At 35.8% G+C, this 19,987-nt stretch overlaps 1 protein-coding gene across 2 annotated transcripts; it reads right to left on the reverse strand.

Annotated features, from left to right (window-relative positions):
• Positions 1 to 504: 504 nt before the first annotated feature.
• Positions 505 to 18,052, reverse strand: LOC123556732 (tumor necrosis factor receptor superfamily member 16-like). 2 transcript variants are annotated; one of them, XM_045347670.2, is made up of 5 exons: positions 18,034 to 18,052; positions 6,368 to 6,504; positions 3,059 to 3,470; positions 1,534 to 1,716; positions 505 to 1,251 (listed from the first exon to the last, which is right to left on the reverse strand). In XM_045347670.2, the coding sequence occupies exons 2-5, from the start codon at positions 6,473 to 6,475 to the stop codon at positions 698 to 700; spliced, it is 1,257 nt and encodes a 418-aa protein (XP_045203605.2). In that variant the 5' UTR covers positions 6,476 to 6,504; positions 18,034 to 18,052; the 3' UTR covers positions 505 to 697. The 2 variants fall into 2 exon arrangements, with proteins under 2 accessions (XP_045203605.2, XP_045203604.2); XM_045347669.2 differs by lacking the exon at positions 18,034 to 18,052 and adding an exon at positions 17,860 to 18,025.
• Between the last annotated feature and the right edge of the window lie 1,935 nt (positions 18,053 to 19,987).

Raw genomic sequence — 19,987 nt, forward strand, 5'->3', positions numbered from 1 at the left:
ATAGCTCTACCATCCACCAACGGAATTTATTCTTACGTAGCTCAAATGTACAGCGACTTAAGCAGATTTGATATGCGCAACACTCGGGGGCACTAACTGAAAGGTCAAGGTCACATTGGAGGACAAAAGCTAGCAGTATCAGTTTTGTGCCCTCTTCTATATTACTTGGCACAACCGCACCTTATGATAACAATGTGTCATGCTTAAAACCCGGTCCCTTAAGCTCAAGGTTAATTTCACAGCATTCAAGATTTTTTGTCATTTTTCTTGTCCAGTCTATAACCGTTTCATCCATGCATAGATATCTAAACAACTCGTATAACATTTAACATAACAAGCTGACCTGTCTTATGGAGCCACTTGTTGCTTTTTCCACAGTATTACTTCCCTTTAACATGGTTGATATTTCATTACAGTTCAGCTCACCTTTTATCTGATCTTCAAGTCTTTGACTGAATGTTTGTCTGCGCATTGGACATAACCCGACACAATACCAACACAATATCTCCAGCCTTCCCTTTATTTTGATAACTTTGACTTAATTTTATCTGTATTAGATAAATAAAAGGGGAGTTTGTCAATTGGTGTACAGTAAGCATACAGTAGTCGAGATAAACGTGTTAAAATTTGATTATTTTCAGTACACACGAGCTCTACATCGTATTGTACAAATATTAATATGGAACAGATTTCCTTTTTAAATCGTTCCGTAAATTTTGTTTCCGAGGAATTGGGGAAGTTCCCAGTTCGTACATATTTGCTTGTCCCCTTTCGAAGTCTCTTTAAATGAACTTGAAGCAGTTATAAAAGTCATTGCAGTCTCTGGTACAGACCCAGTTCTCGGCCGCATGTCCCCAAAATAACCTTTGTCATCACGGTGTTTAGTTGATTCTAGTGACTTTAACGGTATTATATCTACAAGGTTTTCGTTACCGCACGTGCCACCGTCAGCCGGAAAATAAGTGCATTCAATGTCACTGTGATCAATTTTAATCGAGTCATTGCTCTCGTTTAAACTCTCACTGTTCACATAAACTCGTGACATCGGAATTGATGAAATCCCTGCGGCGAGATGCACTGGTTGGTTCAAAGTCGAGTATCTGGTTGGTAACATTCTCAAACAAATGAAAGCAGACAGAAGTACTACTAAACATAATAACAAGGTGCAAGACACTGCCAGGATGAAACTAAGAGGTAACGTTTCCTGTGGTATTTCTTTTTTGATCTGTTCGTCGCCTAGGGTTACACCGTCTATAAAATTCAAGAAGAAAGAACACACTGACGAGAAAACCTTGTATGTATAAGTAAAACATGTTTCAAATTGAAATTATCACAAGTTCTCTAAGTCTAAATGGTACATCGTATACAGTTAACTTGAAAACTTACACAAAACTTGGGAACGTTCACATTTAGTGCATTACGTAGAAAGGTGAAAATAAGTGCGCAAACTAGCTATAGGAGAAGATGGTGTGATCGTCAAATGCTTTAAAGCACCCATAAGGACATACTGAAACAAGCAATCTAGTAACTTACCAGAAGATTGTGAAATTTTGTTGAAATCTGGAAATCTGAATTGTATATCGCTTGGCCAGCATATGTCCGGATGGTGAATACCATATTTCTCTCGACACTCTGGAACAACACTGTTCTGTAGTGCAGTCGGGGGACAGTGTGAACAGAGAAGACAATTACCCGTGGAGGATTCACGGAAAAAACCTGAAAACGATTGAAGCTGTTACATGTTTAAGTGATTTTATTTGCTTTGTATCTGACTTCCAGATCATACGACAACAATAAATAAGATTTTTAGATAGCCATATCTTGAAAGTAACTGACAGATAAGTTAATTCTGGAAAGTGAAGAATTATTTGTATAGTAATCTTTTCATTTAAAAATTGAAAAAAAAAAACCTTTAGTGATGGGGTACCGGAGGTAAGCTTAGCTGCCATAATTATAAAGCTTTAGTAGATGAACTCGTGTTCTAATGTTCATAATATGACCAAACTTCAATTTGATAAAAAGATAATGCTGGTGTTGTCTGTTTTATCGTATAAAAACCAATCGAAGCCGTTTGTGCCTTTTTGCTGTGTTAAAAATAATCGCGAAATGATCAAAACTTGGTTTTGAAAATTTAGATTTAAACTACTCTAGTTATATTATTTTTATTTTATGAAAAATAGGAATCAGTTCTATTTTACACATGAACAATGAATATGTTTTTTGTATGGCCCCTAAATTTCTAAGCTTGGAAAACATTTTAATGACTGATAAAAGTGGATACATCTACTTACACATAAGTAAGGTATTTATAGTTACCCAGCATGTAAATTTACGTATGCCCAACATTACCCTACGGTACATCCATATATGACTTACTCGTGCCTCATATCTAGCGCTACTCCAGATATTGAAACTGTGTTTTTTTCACTATATATATCCAGGAATTGCACCTATATGTTTAGGTATAGTATGGATATGAGGTCGAACAAAGTCGAACACCTAGATACGGTCAAAATAGTTGATACTACCCAATCACCTTATGTGAACTACATCCACTGCTTGGGCTTCCCTAAGTACTCGATCTTGGTCTTAAACGATAGCGGGGTGCTATGACTGCACGTTCGTATAGGGTATGACAATATCTCCTGGTCATAGGGCTCGAACCGGGTTTAAAACCTGCCAGGCTTAATCATCATCAGTGTTTTAATGTGTACATTGACATGTAATCTATTATGACCCTCTGCACAAAAGGCCAGGACTTACACATATAATTATGTCTATATATTTTGCAAATAAGCAAAAATTTCGAGTAAGTTGAAAGTCGAAATTTCAAAATAGTATCCTATTTTAATAAATAACTCTCACCTGATACTTCCTCTACTTGCTTTTCCGTACTTGAGATGTAACTACACAACAAACAACAAAAAATCCAGTCAGCTGGAATGACTTAAAATGAACTTTCAAGATTTAACGTCTAAGATTTAACGTCTTACATGTCCCATAAAAGCGTAACATAAATTCAAATCTAGCTTTTAGAATTCAAGTCTACCAGTTATACCTTTTTTGCATTCTCCGCATGTTGTATCTTGAGAACCATTACACTTGGAAAGCATTTTTTCATTTCGTCTACATAGTTTACATGGCACACACCAACTCGCATTTGTACTGGCAGATATCATGTCCCTAGGACAATGACGACATGACGTATTACGTGTGACAGAACAGTCTCTCCGGATATATTCACCGGGTTTACATTCAGAACATGGTTTACAGTTACTTCCGCTTACGTCATTATACCAACCGGAAGGACATTGCTCACAAACAGTATCGTTGTAAGTGCTGCATTCAGTTTGTACTTGAAATCCCTTGGGGCAAACAGAACATCTACGGCATTTGCTGTCTCCATTGTCGTCTATGGAGACGAATTTGTACGGAGTACATCGCAAAGGAACATTCTTCTGTGGAGAATTCTGTAAAAATATGAGAACGGAGGGAACCATCATGCAAGTAGTTTTGTCAGTCTTGTATCTAGTAATGAAGCGACTTGTTTGTTTTCTATCAATAACTTGTAAATAATTGTCATTACTCGAGTAAAACTGCTATTTATTCATTAATTCAAGAAATACACTCATTTTTTTATTGAGAACAGGGGCGGAATAGGGAGCGGGGAACTGGAATACTTTTATTATACGTTTTGTTAATGTTACTTTTCGTAAATGGTAGCCTTTGTTATAAAATGATTGACACAAGTAAAGAATCTACGTAAAGTGCATTTAACAATATTATATTGATGTCAAAACATTTTCAAATAGCATTTTCAGCGGTCTGCTGATCAGCAGCATGTGAATTGGTATCGGTCATGTCTCAAAGAAGTAATAAGTTACAAGATCCCAGTATATATTTCTCGGGGCGCGGGGGTGGGGTGGGGGTGGGTGGTAATAATTCAAACAGTTATCTTACTATCTTACTAGTATCATACTGCTTAAATGTATGCACACGCACAAATAAATACACAGAAATATATTACTATATCTTTGCCATAATATTATAGACCCCAATCATGCCAGGGTTTTGAAACGTTATTCGGGATTTTCTTAAGGCGGCGAACGGATAACTTTTTTCATGTAACTTATTACTTCCTATACAAGTATATTGGCGGTAAAAAGTCAAAGCGATGGATACTATTGTTTTGGAAAATATATCGAAAGCATTTTTACTGCAGTCTTTAAAACCAGCTTAACAAGAGCTAATAAAGTTTAAAGTAGCTACCTAAGTATGACCACGAACGTTTTAGTGCAACTAAACACGCATTAATACTGGAAATTAAAATGAATGATTAGGCTTGTGATGCGATACCGACAACATATATAAATATAGAAAGCTTACGGTGACAAAGAATGCATTGTATCTCAAGTCGTGCTCTTTTTATGTATAAGTAAATGTTTCAATATGTTCATTAGACATTAGACATCAATGACATTATCCAAGGGAATGTAACGAACAGGCACGCAAAATTATAGTCAATTATAAAGAATGGATTACAGTAACTAAGTCATACCGTTATCAGCTGTGCAAATGCTGTATACCATATACTTAAATGTGAATACCAAATGTTTATCAGTTTATACCAATCTATTAAGCTCAACCTATGGTGAAAGCTTCAAGCGTATTTGAACCACTCTCGAGTCCGCTTCCTGGAACAAGCAGTACTTGTGTCATACGAGAAGGCGTGGTCGTGTCCCAAGTGTGATTTGAACCCATTATCCTCGGGCTTAGCGGCCACATCTTACCCACAAGACAACCGCTCCCCTTTAGTTGCTAACTGATAAAGACACATGCTGTTTGTCAAGTTTTGTTTTTAAACTTTTATTACTTAAGGTTCTACTTGTCTTGTACGGAAGTATATAATTTTCGGATATTTGAAAACTTTGATTTCAAGTTAACTCATATTCCAACGGCCGTGTTAAAATATGAGACTGAAAATGTTGTCTCTAAAAAAATAAAGGGTATATAATTACTTTACAAAACAGTCAACGACTATTTAAGGTTTGCTTTCGTACTCGGCCCTTTATTAGTCCTATACTATTGGCATTTATTGCTTAGCATTTAGCAATTAGCAACAAAAATTCATCAGTTGACAATAATCCTAAGACAGTTGATGTTTAACATGTTTAACATTAAGCATGTTAGGCAATTAAGTAACTTGCATTTGGCAATTAGGATGGCGTAGGCTTGTTTTACTAATGTACGGAAGGCATGTGCGCGATGCTAATTGCAACAACGCGTAAGGATTCACAAAATTCAATGGTGTATGTCATTGCTCTAAAATTAGCTAATTATAATTACTGAAAATAACCAAGCGTTACGGAAGTGTACTTCAGAAGTAATTCAGTAAGCCTAAGTATTACTTTTTTATACAATATCACTTCCCCAATTTTTATGAAACGCATTAAATTTTATTTTCATAACTATATTTATCAGTTAGGTAGTAATTAGATCAGCTGTGACCGAATTAGGATTTTCAAAAACGACCTTGAAATGTATAATCGGGGAGTATTTAAGATCTGACCCATTTTTTGACAAATTATCAAATATTTGGTAAAAGATAAGATTAAAACATACACAAAATAAAATGCGACATTTAGTTGTAATGGAAGGTCGTTAGTTTCGCCATGTTAATTCCCAAATGCTAAATGATTAATGCCGAAATGCCAAATACTTTATGCTATATGCGAAAATTCTAATGACAATTAGCATGGCATACCTACTTCCAATACAATTGCATATTTTATTAAAGTGTTTCAAGGTTTCGATCCAATTTTCCAATCTTTGTTTTCATATACAACATGCATCCTGGAACAACTGATACGTATTAGACCTTCCTGATGCATCAGAGCATCAATTTTGACTGACACAACTCAATGGAACAATTAAACCTGCACATTACCTAAAATTGGAGGTCAGTCTAAAATCAAAAGATTGCACAGATACAATAGGATGCACGTGTTTATAGACTGAGGCCCAGGACTTTCATCACTGTTAAGTATGTTTTATTTTATGCAATTTCATCTTGTATTGATAATATCAAAAGTGATGCTGCCACAGCTGACAGGCTGTCTAGACATGCTAAGCTCTATATGTATACTGCGTGTATGACTTTTTTTTGCCTATCTTGATCCAAAATACCACCCACCTTCCCTTTCAGTCGCATTCTCCGAATAACTCCGGTCTAAAAAATATGTGCAGACCTGGGCATATACTAGTAGTACAGGCGTGGAGTTACGTGTAACCTATACATTATGATTATCCTATTTTAAAAAGAAAGTAGGTACAATTTAGCAGAACTGCGTTATCGATATCTACTTACCGGAGAAACTGCTGCACATACTGTAACATGCATTCCAATTACATACAGAATATCATAAAGCTGCAAAATATGCAATCCTTTCAAATTTGAGATCCGCAAACACTCCATTGTTGTAAAAACTCCATTGAGGGGATTTCCTGAAAAAAAGGGGAAATAACCTTGAAGAACAATTCTTCAAATTACAAACTGCATTTGCCTTCTCATGTTTGTCAGGGTATCTACGAGTGAATAATTCGAAGTCTGGAGTGAGATTTTGGAGTCACATGGTTTCTTTTTCCATATCAGATATATTAATTCCGTGATAAAGGTCATAAAGAAGGCAAGTGGTGGAGCGAGAATGTTGTGAAATGGTGCAGATACTAATAATGATGATGATGATAATGATGATGGTTTTTGCTGCGTTATTTGAGAATGATGTTAACGCAAAGTATGCTGATATTACCTTTGTCAATGTATTTTATAATGCTAATGATGCCAAAGCTGCTGACGATGCTAATAGCACTGATGATGATGATATTGTTTTTTTGTTGAATTGAGAAAGGGAGGGAAACGAATGACATGTAACTATGTCCCTTCTTTAAGGTGACTTTGTTCTGAACTTTCATTGCTCTGCTGCTGGTGATGATGATAATGATGGTGATGACAAAGATGACTTTGATGATAGGATGTTTTTGATGGTGATGTTGATAGCGATGAAGATGTTTTCATTATAATGCTGTTAGTGAAATAAGAATGGAATGTATATGATTATAATGCTGATATATATGGTTTTTACTGATAATCATCATCATCTACAACTTAATCATTGCAAATACTATCATCACCAGCAGCACCACCATCATCAAGATTATCATCTTCACCATCAACCAAAAAACAACGACACCACGTCATAATCGTATTCATTACCATCATTATCATCATTACCAGCATCAACATCATCATCGCAATATCATTATTATCTGTCACATAATATTGTGTCTGTATTGTACTTGAAATACATGACATACTACGTACATTCGGTTTGCATTTCTCTATTACCATGCATAATTTATGCATTTGATGTGCAGCCCTTTTGTAAGAAACTTATGTTTTACCTTTATAATCAAAGTACTGCTTAAAATGTGTGCTACTGCAAATAAGACAATAATGTTAACACCTTCGTAAATAAAATATTCAACATTCTATTTAGAACGAGGGTTCTACTGCATCCGTGTATACTGTGTAAATAATAGGGAAACATGAACGTACATTTGTTTGATATTTTTCATTTTATATTTTATAATAATAAATTAAAACTCTAAATATTAATTTTCTGATGCGACACGATATAGAAATAAATCTCAAAGCGCTTAAGCAATTATAAATATAACCCTTAACAACAAAAACTTGATGCTGATTGATTTACGTACACAGTCAATATTATGGCTAAAAAGTAACAGTTACGAACTGCGACACATTTGCCAGTCAAAATGTTAGTACTTTGCAATGGTACCATTTGTATTGAAAATAGTTTTATAGTTCATGTATCTATCAAGGACTTCGATATTTTTAAAAGAGGAAAATGTCATAATATGACATTAAGGTATTTCCGCAAATTGAAATTAGAAATTCATGTGAAAAATCAGAACCCTCGAAACAGCTTTCGAAATGCAAGGACACAAAAAATGTATGATAAAAGTTGAAAAGATATATCTGTAGGTAAACTTGCGATCATGAAAGCTACGCTGAACCCTATCTCCACGGTGCTTTGGAAGAAAATGAGTGAACATTTTTGGTGCAAAATTTTGGTATCGTATGCAACCTAAATTGCTATAAAATATTTATTTTAAAATCAAAAAAATGCCAAAATAGTGCACACGAGCGTTACTTTTTTAAGAAAATGTCGTTAAACATTCTAATGCGCAAAACACGTGCACAGTTTTTCTAAAATATTTCGCCGCGATATTTATTTCAAGGAATAAAATATATGATTGTTCTTTTACCTGAGATTTCCTTACGAAATAATTATGTCTCCTTATTCATGGTTTGAGATATCCATTTAGTATAGTTTTTTTCTGTCCGATCTCCTTAATCTGTTACAAGAAAGCCGTTTCACTTAAAATTTGTAAGCATCCGCTGACAAAATATTACTGAAAGATCGAAACTTTTTCTTAAATAAAGTTGAATTTCAATCATTTTCAAAAACTGGAAATAAATGCATAGATGTTCTATAATTATTCCAATATAAAAATCCGTCCGATCTTTTCCGCGAGAAATAAAACGAAGCAAGTTTAACTATTTGTTTACACTTCAACTATGTGAAATGAAAGGCATGTACTATCACGAGACTCCCGTGCATTTCGAACCTCGTGGTGAATAAACTGAATTTACTTCAAAGTATGGTGTCTCAGTTGAGCCAGTTATTTGTTCATTTCAGAGAACATACATTAAAGAAGTGTTTATGAGATTATGTATGTGTGCGAATATCTACTAGTCTACTTTATATTAACGACGATAGAAAACAAGTGTGCACTCGGCAAATAGCAAGTCTATCATTTTCAGGTGTATACTGAACCCTGATCCAAATGTTCGTAATTTTCAGATAAAGAACTCGTTATCCTTGGTTTCGTAGACACTCTTAGTACTGGACCGCTGTTTCCGCTGTCAACACCGCAGTAATGTGAAGTAAATGTCCATTTCTATGCCGGAATTTCAATGCAAATTTATTATCAGTTTAAATCTATGAAAGTGTGAAAAAATATCATTGTTTAACGAAGAACCAAGGTGCAGAAAAGTTACGTTTGAGATATTGCTGATTTTAATCATCAGGTTTTCGCGTGAGAAGTTCAACTGATTGCATTTTGTAAAATGTTTCGTAGTTATCTACAACTGTATACAAATTGTATTACCTCCTAACATATTTGGCTGTAATTCTTTTCTGCAATTTATTCTCACTGTGTTTTCAAAAACATGCTGCATTATTCTCATATTGTTTAAAAAGTCGATAGATCAAAATTGGTTAGTTTACGACGCATGAAACATCTAATAATGTCACTATACACATCGAACTTGTCCCGGACCAGTATGCGGAAATACTGTGGCCTATTGTTTCAAAATTGTCTAAAAATATTTGCATATATCGTGATAAAGCAAATATTTCGATTGTTTTTATAATTTATAAATATACAATCACGTATGAGTGAGAAAGTTACATTAAGTAATTTCGGTAGTTACCGCAGGAAGTGCCGAAAATTCCATTTCCACCAAATTTTCCGTGAGATAAGCAGCGCGTAAGTCATAAATTCCACTATAATAAATTAAACCTTTCGTATACTTGCACAATCCTTGAAAATAATTTTGGATCGTTGCCAAATCTTGTTCACATTAAGTCTGAGACTTGTCTTACAATTTTAGGCAGTTTGGTACACCATACGTACAAAAATCACTGTCCGCACATTGTACTGCACTAATTGAAACTTTGAACTAACTTTTGCCATTCATGAATTTTTAATAAAGTATTTTGAAAGGATTTATAAATCTAATTTAACTGAGCTGTTTTTGTATTCTGGAACAGCTGCATTTGAAAGCTTTTGCTCACTATATTTTCACACTTCAAATGAAGGTCACTCTAAATTCAAGATGGCGGAAGTACCTTAATCATTTTGCATTTTACATAGCATTTTAAACATGCTATATGAATACTCTAGTATTTTAGGGAACGTAAGGTGATATTCTCAGAAACCTGTGCACTTTGGTATTGAACACGTGTTTGTCTCTGTAATAAAGCGGTATGCTAGTTTGTGAATTGAAACCTTTTCAACTCTTTCGCGGCTAATAATAACATTAAATTTTGTTGTATGACAACGCGTATCTGGTACTACCCTGACGTATTCGTTGTATGACATCGCGTATCTGGTACTGCCTTGATGTATTCGTTGTGTGACGTTTCTTTTCCAGTACTACCAAGACGTATTTGTTGTATAACATCGCTTTTCTAGTACTACCTACCCAGACGTATTTGTTGTATGACATCGCTTTTCTAGTACTACCCAGACGTATTCGTTGTGTGACGTACTTTTTCTAGTACTACCAAGACGTATTTGTTGTATGACATCGTTTTTCTAGTATTACCCAGAGGTATGTATTGTATGGCATCGCTTTTCTAGTACAACCCAGACGTATGTGTTGTATGACATCGCTTTTCTAGTACTACCCAGACGTATTTATTGTATGACATCGCTTTTCTAGTACTACCCTGAAAGACGTATTTGTTGTATGACATCGCTTTTCTAGTACTACCGTGAAGTATTTGTTGTATGACGTTGCTTTTCTAGCACTGCCCTGGCGTATTTATTGTATTAGATGACGTGTCTGGTACTGGTGCATCGCCTTTCTATCACTTCCTGCCGTATTTCTTGTATGACGTCGTTTATCTGGTACTGGCCTGACATATTTGTTGTAAGACATCGCTTTTCCAGTGGTACCCTGGCTGACTTGTTATAAAACATCGCGTATCTGGTACTGCCCTGGAGTATTTGTTGTATGACATTGCAATCCTGTACTACCCTTACATGACGATTTTTTCTATAACATCGCGTATGTGGTACTACCCTGACGTATTTGCTGTATGACATCGCTTGTCTGGTACAGACCTAACGAATATTTTTGATGATATCGCATGTCTGGTACTACATTGACGTAACTGTTGCGTGACATCGGGTGTCTGGTACTAACCTGACCTTTTTGTTGTATGATGTCGCGTGTCTGGTAATGGCCTGACGTATTTATTGTATGACATCGCTTTGCTAGCTGTATAACGACGTTTTGTTGTATGACATCACGTTTCTAGTACTGCCCATGTGTATGTTTTGTATGACATCGCTTTTCTAGTACTAACCCAACGTATTTGTTGTATGACATCACGTATTTAGTACTGCCCTGGTGTATGTTTTGTTTGACATCGCTTTTCTAGTACTAACCTAACGTATTTGTTGTATGACATCACGTATTTGGTAATTCGTTGTATGACATCGCGTATCTGGTACTTGCTTGACGTTTTTGTTGTATGACATCGCGTTTCTGATATTACCCTGACGTATTTGTTGTATGATATCGTGTTTCTGGCACTTACCTGACGTATTTGTTGCATGATGTCAGATTTCTGGTACTACCCTGAAGTATTTATTATATGAAATCGCATGTCTAGTACTAACAAGACGTATTTCTTGTATGACATCGCGTTTCTGGTACTACTTTGACGTATTTGTTGTATGATATCGCGTTTCAGACACTAACCTGACGTATTTGTTGCATGATGTCAGATTTCTGGTACTTACCTGAAGTATTTATTATATGAAATCGCATGTCTGGTACTAACCGGACGTATTTCTTGTATGACATCGCGTGTCTGATGCTAACCTGATATATTTGTTTGATATCGCGTGTCTGGTATTATTCTGAAATAACTGTTGCATAACTTTGCATGTCTGGTACTTACCTGGCGTATTTTTGTATAACATCGCGTATCTGATACTTCCCTGACATATTTGTTATATGTCATTGTGTGGATGGTACTACCATGTCGCATCCGTTGTATGACATAGCGTACCTGGTACTACCCTGTCGAATTGACATCACGTGTCTGGTACTAACCTGGCGTATTTGTTGCATGGCATCATGTATCTGTTACTACACTGATGCATTCGTTGTGAGACATTGCGTATCTGGTACTAACTTGACCTAATTGTTTTATGACATCGCGTGTCTGGTACTACGCTGACGTATTTGTTGTAGGGCATCGCGTTTCTGGTATTACTCTGACGTATTTGTTGTATGATATCGCGTGTCTTGTACTAACCTGACGTATTTGTTGCATGATGTCGGGTTTCTGGTACTACCCCGAGGTATTTATTATATGATATCGCATGTCTGGTACTAACCTGATGTATTTCTTGTATGACATCGAGTTTCTGGTACTACTTTGACGTATTTGTTGTATGATATCGCGTGTCTGGTACTAATCTTACGTATTTGTTGTACAACCTCGCGTGTCTTTTACTGCTCTGACGTATTTGTTGCATGACATCGCGTGTTTGGTACTAATCTGACGTATTTTGTTGTATGGCATCACGTGTTTGGTACTAATCTGACGTATTTGTTTGATAATATCGCATGTCTTGTACTATCCAGACGTCACTGTTGCATAACATCGCGTCTCTAGTACTAACCTGACGTTTTTGTTGTAAGACATCGCATGTCCGATATTATTCTGAAATAACTGTTGCATGATCTCGCGTGTCTGGTACGTACCTGGCGTATCTGTTATATAACATCGTGTATCTGACACTACCCTGATATATTTGTTGTATAACATTGCGTGGATGGTACTACCATGTCGTATTCGTTGTATGACATAGCGTATCTGGTACTACCCTGTCGAATAGACATCACGTGTCTGATACTTACCTGGCGTATTTGTTGCATGGCATTCGTTGTGTGACATCTCGTGTCTGGTACTAACTTGACATATTTGTCGTATGACATCGCGTGTCTGGTACTACCCTGACGTATTTGTTGTTTGACATCGCGTTTGTGGTACTACCCTGACCTATTTGTTGTACGACATCGCATTTCTGGTACTACCCTGACCTATTTGTTGTATGACATCGCGTATCCGATGCTACCCTGATGTATTTGTTGTATGTATGACATCGCGTATCCGATACTACCCTCACGTATTTGTTGTATGACATTGCGTATCCGATACTACCCTCACGTATTTGTTGTATGACATCGCGTATCCGATACTACCCTCAAGTATTTGTTTGATGATTTGGCATGTCCTGTATGATCCTGACGTAGCTGTTGCATGACCTCGCGTGTTTGGTTCTTACCTGACATTTTTGTTGTATGACATCGCGGGTCTGGTACTACCCTGACATATTTGTTGTATGACGTCGCGTGCCTGGTACTATCCTGACGCATTGCATGACATCGCGTATGTCGTACTACCCTGGCATATTTGTTGTATGACATCGCGGGTCTGGTACTATGATGTGGCACCACGTATCTGGTACTGCCCTGGTGTATTCGTTGTGTGATATCGCATATCTGGTACTAACCTGACGTATTTGTTGTATGACAACATGTGTCTGGTACTACCATGACGTATTCATTGTATGACATCGCGTATCTTGTAATACCCTGACCTGACGTATTTGTTGTATGACATCGCGTATCTGATACTACCCTGACTTATGAAGAAAAAAACTCATTTTATGCAATATTCTATAGCAGTATTTTTTCATGAAAATACATCTTTGATTTTTCGCAATCTACTACGTCCATGGGATACATCTTTCCCGTTCCAATAGCCCTCCATTGACGGCGTCTAATAAAGACGGTTTTTTCGCTTTTTAAGTTTGATAATATGACTAATGAATTGAATAGGTATACCTAGGTAACTATTTTTAACGCCTGAAAACGTGTAAAGCTCCCTCTGCTACAATACTACGTGACGTCATGAAATTATAATCAATAATAAATGTATCAGCTAAAAGGCTCTGTGACCCTCAAATATTAACAAACGTAATAAAATGATAAAGTTCCTTAATTAAAAAAGCTTGAATACGTTAATAAAGAAATTGCCTCGATACGGGTTTCAGCATGCTGCAAATTCCTTTGAGACAAAAAGTAGACAGAAGCTGGATTGTAACAAACAAACAAGATTACCGCCGTTTATTTATGCATGCATTATTAATACCTCTCCAGAAATCTTTAGTTACACAATCAAAGACGATATTTAATTTATATTTTCCGTTATGACTAAAAAATTTCATCTGTACAAACACAATTTGTGCACTTAAAATGTTCTTTAAATATCATACAGTAGCCATTGCTTTATTTCCAAGCTATGTTTTGTTTATTATCAAACGGAGACTATATGTTGTATCCTCTTTGCAAATTCTAGATTGGTGAAACTCTGCGCAATCACATGATTTGCAAATCGCATTTGCGCATGCAACGCAATAAATTTACATGTATCTTTGTGATCTTGTCAACATTTGTTTGTCAGGGATTTGTCAGGGATCAATCTGTGTAGACGTTTTACGAGACATCTTTTTCAAAGTCTTCGGGTACCTTTTTTCGGCATTTTTATGTACCAGAGACTACACCAAATGCTGGTGAACACCCCAGCAACATTTGATGCGACGCCTGAATGGTATCTGCTTTTATGATATTCGTTAAAGACCTTGAAAACCAACCGTGCGGTAATGAATTTAGAAGAAATTCCCCTTCTGAATTTTTAAACTGAATGCAAAATGCATGTAGAAATAATGTAATGTGGTAAATTTCCCAGTTGTAGGCGTCTCCCTGCATTACTTGTAAACAAGTGTAACAGTTCAATAAATTCTGTCGTACAGCTGCAGTTTCTTGAATTTGTCAGGTTTTTTAGTGAAAATATCAATATAATTATCAAAACATCAACATATCATTCTACCTTTTCTTTTATAATTTCAGATGAACTGTTTATAGAATTACTTGAAAACGCGTGTATCATCATGTACCATGAAATATAAAAATAGCTGAATTACGTGGATAACCTAAAGTTTAAGTAATGAAACGATGAATTCCTGTAAAGTGGAAGTTTAATTTCGATCCTTAAATAGTTTTAACCTTTCCCAATTTGTTTATTTTCCAAGAACTTATGTGAAAAAGTAAATGAGATGCATTTATTTAATATTCAGGAGTGACCATAAATGTAAATAAGTAAGCGATATGTTTTACGGCATTTCAATACAATACCTAGACAGTTTTGCGCCTGATTATAATTAATTTCACTATGTAAAACAAAATAAATCGATGACGGTATATATTATTATTATTATATATTATTATTATTCTTATTATTATACCAGATTTACAGATATACAGGGCGCATAATTCATCCTCTACTAGTACAGGCACAGGCGATCAGACCAGAGGGACAGAGTGAGACAAAGCCCCCACGGCAGAGAGATCAGAAATCAGATACAGGCCTGTCCGGCTAACTTAGCCTAACTCGTTGCGAATAGACAGCCTGGTTCTTTAATGTGCCCAGTGTATAGCACTGATATACGCAATGATTGTCTGGGCTCCTGATTAGTACACCTCTAGTTGGGTGGGAAACACTGAAAAGCGTTTCTGAAAATTCCCGAGTAGTTGCCGGGGAGCGAACCCCCGACCTCAGGATTGGAAGGCCAGTGTGCAAACCACTGAGCTATCCGTCCACCCACGGTGTTCCGATAGGGACATCGTACTGTCGTACTGTTGACCCCTGTAGAGGTAAGGGCGATAACACGATGCGATAGCCCGACAATACGATGTCACATCACGACAACACGATGCGACAGCACGACATTAACATCAATTTATCGCATTGTATTGTCGTTGTGTCGCCTCGTGTTTTTGTGCTGTCTCATCGTATTGTGCTGTCGCGCCATGTTGTCGTTCTATCGTGGTCGACAGTACGACATTAATATCGCACAATAGCATCGTGCTGTCGTGGTGTCGGGGTCGACAGTACGACAGCATGACAGTACTGTCATCGTTTTTAACTGTAGCATCTGAATGGACTGTTTGCCATGAAAACAAACCTTAAAAATTTTGGTAAACAAGTGCAACATAATTATCATTATGAAATAATAAATTCTTTCTTTAAGTTGTATTTTCTTGAAATTGTCGTTTCTTGTTGCAAACAACTGAACATTAATATATCATTGTACTCTTAAATACCTGAGTATGAAAACATGTCTATCATCATGTACCAGGAAATATAAAAATAGCTGAATGAACTATGCGGAAAACCGTAATATAATGAGTTATAACTGTACGTAGTGAAGTGTTAAAATCCATAAATTGAGTTGTAGTAAGCATTATTCAACGTCACGTACAATGTTTTAGTATTGCAGGTGGTGCTTTCGGGTCTGGTTCTTTTTATCTATTTACTAGTAAAATGAAAGTTGTTTGCTGGTAATTATGGTCTGGTTAGATTTATTACATCAAAATACTCAGTACATTTATTTGAATGATTAGATAATGCAAGCATACCTCGATTCTAGTGCCAGTGTTAAATGAAACTGGCCGTTTGGCCGTCTCTAGATACCCAATACCTATTTAAATTTTCCATTTTATACAGTCACGTAATTTAGCTGAATACGGCATGTTGCTATTCTTTCAACACAAGATTAATGTGTTATGATCTACATTTTAGACATTTTGTCCCCTTCCTAACTGAACATACTGTGACCAAACGTTTTATCATTGAAGAGCATTAATTGGTATGTACTGGTACAAATGTGGTCATTTTAATGTTGAGACAATAACTTTAAAGAAAAGAAGTCCCTGCATAAGGACAAATAGTGTTTCTCTTTTCTCTTTTTACTTTGATGCGTCTAGCAGGACTGACATGCTAGTTTCAAGTCCTGCTCTAATATTCCAGAAAGTTACCCATCTTCAGAGTTCAGCGCACAAAGCCCTTACAAAAGTAATTGTTGAAAAAAATTGATGACAGCAAGTTGTTTAAATGTAATGCTTTGTCAGCCCTAACAAGAATACGTTCATTACGTACATTGTTACTGATTTTGATATGTGTACAGCATTTTGATTATTTTACAATTATTTTATACTAGTTATTCTAAAGTGATCCAATAAGGTGGATCTTGCATGTTGATTGGTTGGTTACAAGAATTCTTATTTTCAGAATGTCCTAGTCTGTTTTCGCGTGCCAAAGTATTGAAATAAAATGCGATTGATTAAAATAAAGATATCTAAAGACATTTGAATGATTCTGTTGAGTAAATGTGAACAGTAGTATTAAGTCTGTATTCGATGCCTCCAGGGATATTGCTCTTACACATTCTTGTGATATATGCATCATTGCAGAGTTTCAAAGCATCTACCTGAAAAGCATAACAACTCTGACTTCCAAAAGGTTGAATGAAACCAGCAATATACTTAGAATGTCAGAAATTTTTAACGTTGGTTTTTCTCTGTTGCTCCTAGTAATTAAAATAAAACTATGTGTAAATAGAAATTTTCATAACAACTCTTGTGGGAAGCAACCAACTACATGAAAAAACCTCAAATTATTAAGTATATAGGGCTAAGGTGGCAATCACATAAAATAAACTGTGTAGTGCTTGCATAGCTTAAGTATATTTTAGTACAGTTTTCCGTTGGGGAAACCCCCATTTTATTACGTGAAACTTTAGGTATATATAAATATTTGTAATTTAGAAATAGGAAGGTAATATACCCTTGACACAAAATGTAATCAATATTCGACCTAAATCTGTTTTAACAAATGTTTAACAAGCAAATACCGACTACATTGACTACATAAAAAAGACCGTCTGATTTATAAACGTATTTGTTGTAACAAACTTATGTCGAAAGCGTTGTAAATACTGACATACATATGCAGACATTTAAATGTTTTAAAAATATATCAGTAAACTAAAAAGGTTATTTACCTATATTGAGTTACATCAAATGAATTAAATCACTCAGTTGTACAAAGTCCATACTTGTATCAGCATATATATGTTAACCTGGCCTTATTCGGCCAGCTACGTTAATTTGACTACATTCTTCATTTTTTTCTTTATTTTGTATAATCCCTGACTTTGCGAAAAAATATGTAATACCTGACTAAACCCTTTTACTCCTACAACAGTATTCAAATAAAGCGACACTCCCCGTAAATGACATTGCGGTATATACATTTTTCGCTTAGTATTGTTTTTTAAACGCGCTGCACCCCAACCTACACATGTCGGTAAAGGGTATATTATATCTGATATTTTTGATCAAATCAAAATTAGTCAACGTCACATAAAATAATATAAATAGGACATAGTTATCAAATCTTAAGGTGCGGTGACATTCCTATCTTATTGAAAATGTAATCCTTAAGCAGCATTCATTAGGAGACGCATCAGGCACCGTAAATAACTATCAGAGATATCCCTCATTTACTGTTGGTCATTATAATCATGTCGAAGTTCAAAATATTTTAAACAGTTCAAAAACTAGACCTTCTTTAAGAACAATGCTGCGAAAGTGTAAAAAATAGATTGACAACATATGGATGAATACGTTAGATACAAAACTTTAAGATTCGTTTGTAAAACAATCAAAGACACTCTTTGTAGAAAATCTAAGACACCCTTTGCAGAACAATCTAAGACGCTCTTTGTGGAACAATCTAAGATGCTCTGTGTAGAACAATCTAAGACGCTCTTTGTAGATTAATCTAAGACGCACTTTGTAGAAAAATCTAAGACGCTCTTTGTAGAACAATCTAAGGCGCTCTTTGATGAACAATCTAAGACGCCCTTTGTAGAACAATCTAAGACGCTCTTTGTAGAACAATCAAAGACGCTCTTTGTAGATTAATCTCAGACGCTCTTTGTAGAACAATCAAAGACGCTTTAACAATCTAAGACGATCTTTGTAGAACAATCAAAGACGCTCTTTGTAGATTAATCTAAGACGCCCTTTGTAAAACAATCTAAGACGCTCTTTGTAGATTAATTTAAGATGCCCTTTGTAGAACAATCAAAAAAGCTCTTTGTAGATCAATCTAAGACGCCCTTTGTAGAACAATCTAAGACGCTCTTTGTAGAACAATCAAAGACGCTTTAACAATCTAAGACGCTCTTTGTAGAACAATCAAAGACGCTCTTTGTAGATTAATCTAAGACGCCCTTTGTAAAACAATCTAAGACGCTCTTTGTAGATTAATTTAAGATGCCCTTTGTAGAACAATCAAAAAAGCTCTTTGTAGATCAATCTAAGACGCCCTTTGTAGAACAATCTAAGACGCTCTTTGTAAAACAATCTAAGACCCTCGTTGTAGAACAATCTAAGACGCTCTTTGTAGATTAACCTAAGACGCTCTGTGTAGAACAATCTAAGACGCTCTTTGTAGAACAATCTAAGACGCTCTGTGTAGAAAAATCAAAGACGCTCTTTGTTGAACAATCAAAGACGCTCTTTGTAGATTAATCTAAGACGCTCTTTGTAGAACAATCGAAGACGCTCTTTGTTGAACAATCATAGACGCTCTTTGTAGATTAATCTAAGACGCTCTTTGTAGAACAATCTAAGACGCTCTTTGTAGAACAATCAAAGACGCTCTTTGTAGAACAATCTAAGACGCTCTTTGTAGAAGAATCAAAGACGCTCTTTGTTGAACAATCAAAGACGCTCTTTGTAGACCGATCTAAGACGCCCTTTGTAGAACAATCTAAGACGCTCTTTGTAGAACAATCTAAGACGCTCTTTGTAGAACAATCAAAGACGCTCTTTGTTGAACAATCATAGACGCTCTTTGTAGATTAATCTAAGACGCTCTTTGTAGAACAATCTAAGACGCTCTGTGTAGAACAATCAAAAACGCTCTTTGAAGATTAATCTTAGACGTTTTTTGCTGAACAATCAAAGACGCCCTTTGTAGACCAATCTAAGACGCTCTTTGTAGAATAATCAAAGACGCTCTTTGTAGAACAATAAAAGACGCTCTTTGTAGATTAATCTAAGACGCCCTTTGTAGACCAATCTAAGACGATCTTTGTAGAACAATCTAAGACGCTCTTT

Source organism: Mercenaria mercenaria, chromosome 5 (genome assembly GCF_021730395.1).
Source record: "Mercenaria mercenaria strain notata chromosome 5, MADL_Memer_1, whole genome shotgun sequence".
Taxonomy (NCBI): Eukaryota; Metazoa; Mollusca; class Bivalvia; order Venerida; family Veneridae; genus Mercenaria; species Mercenaria mercenaria.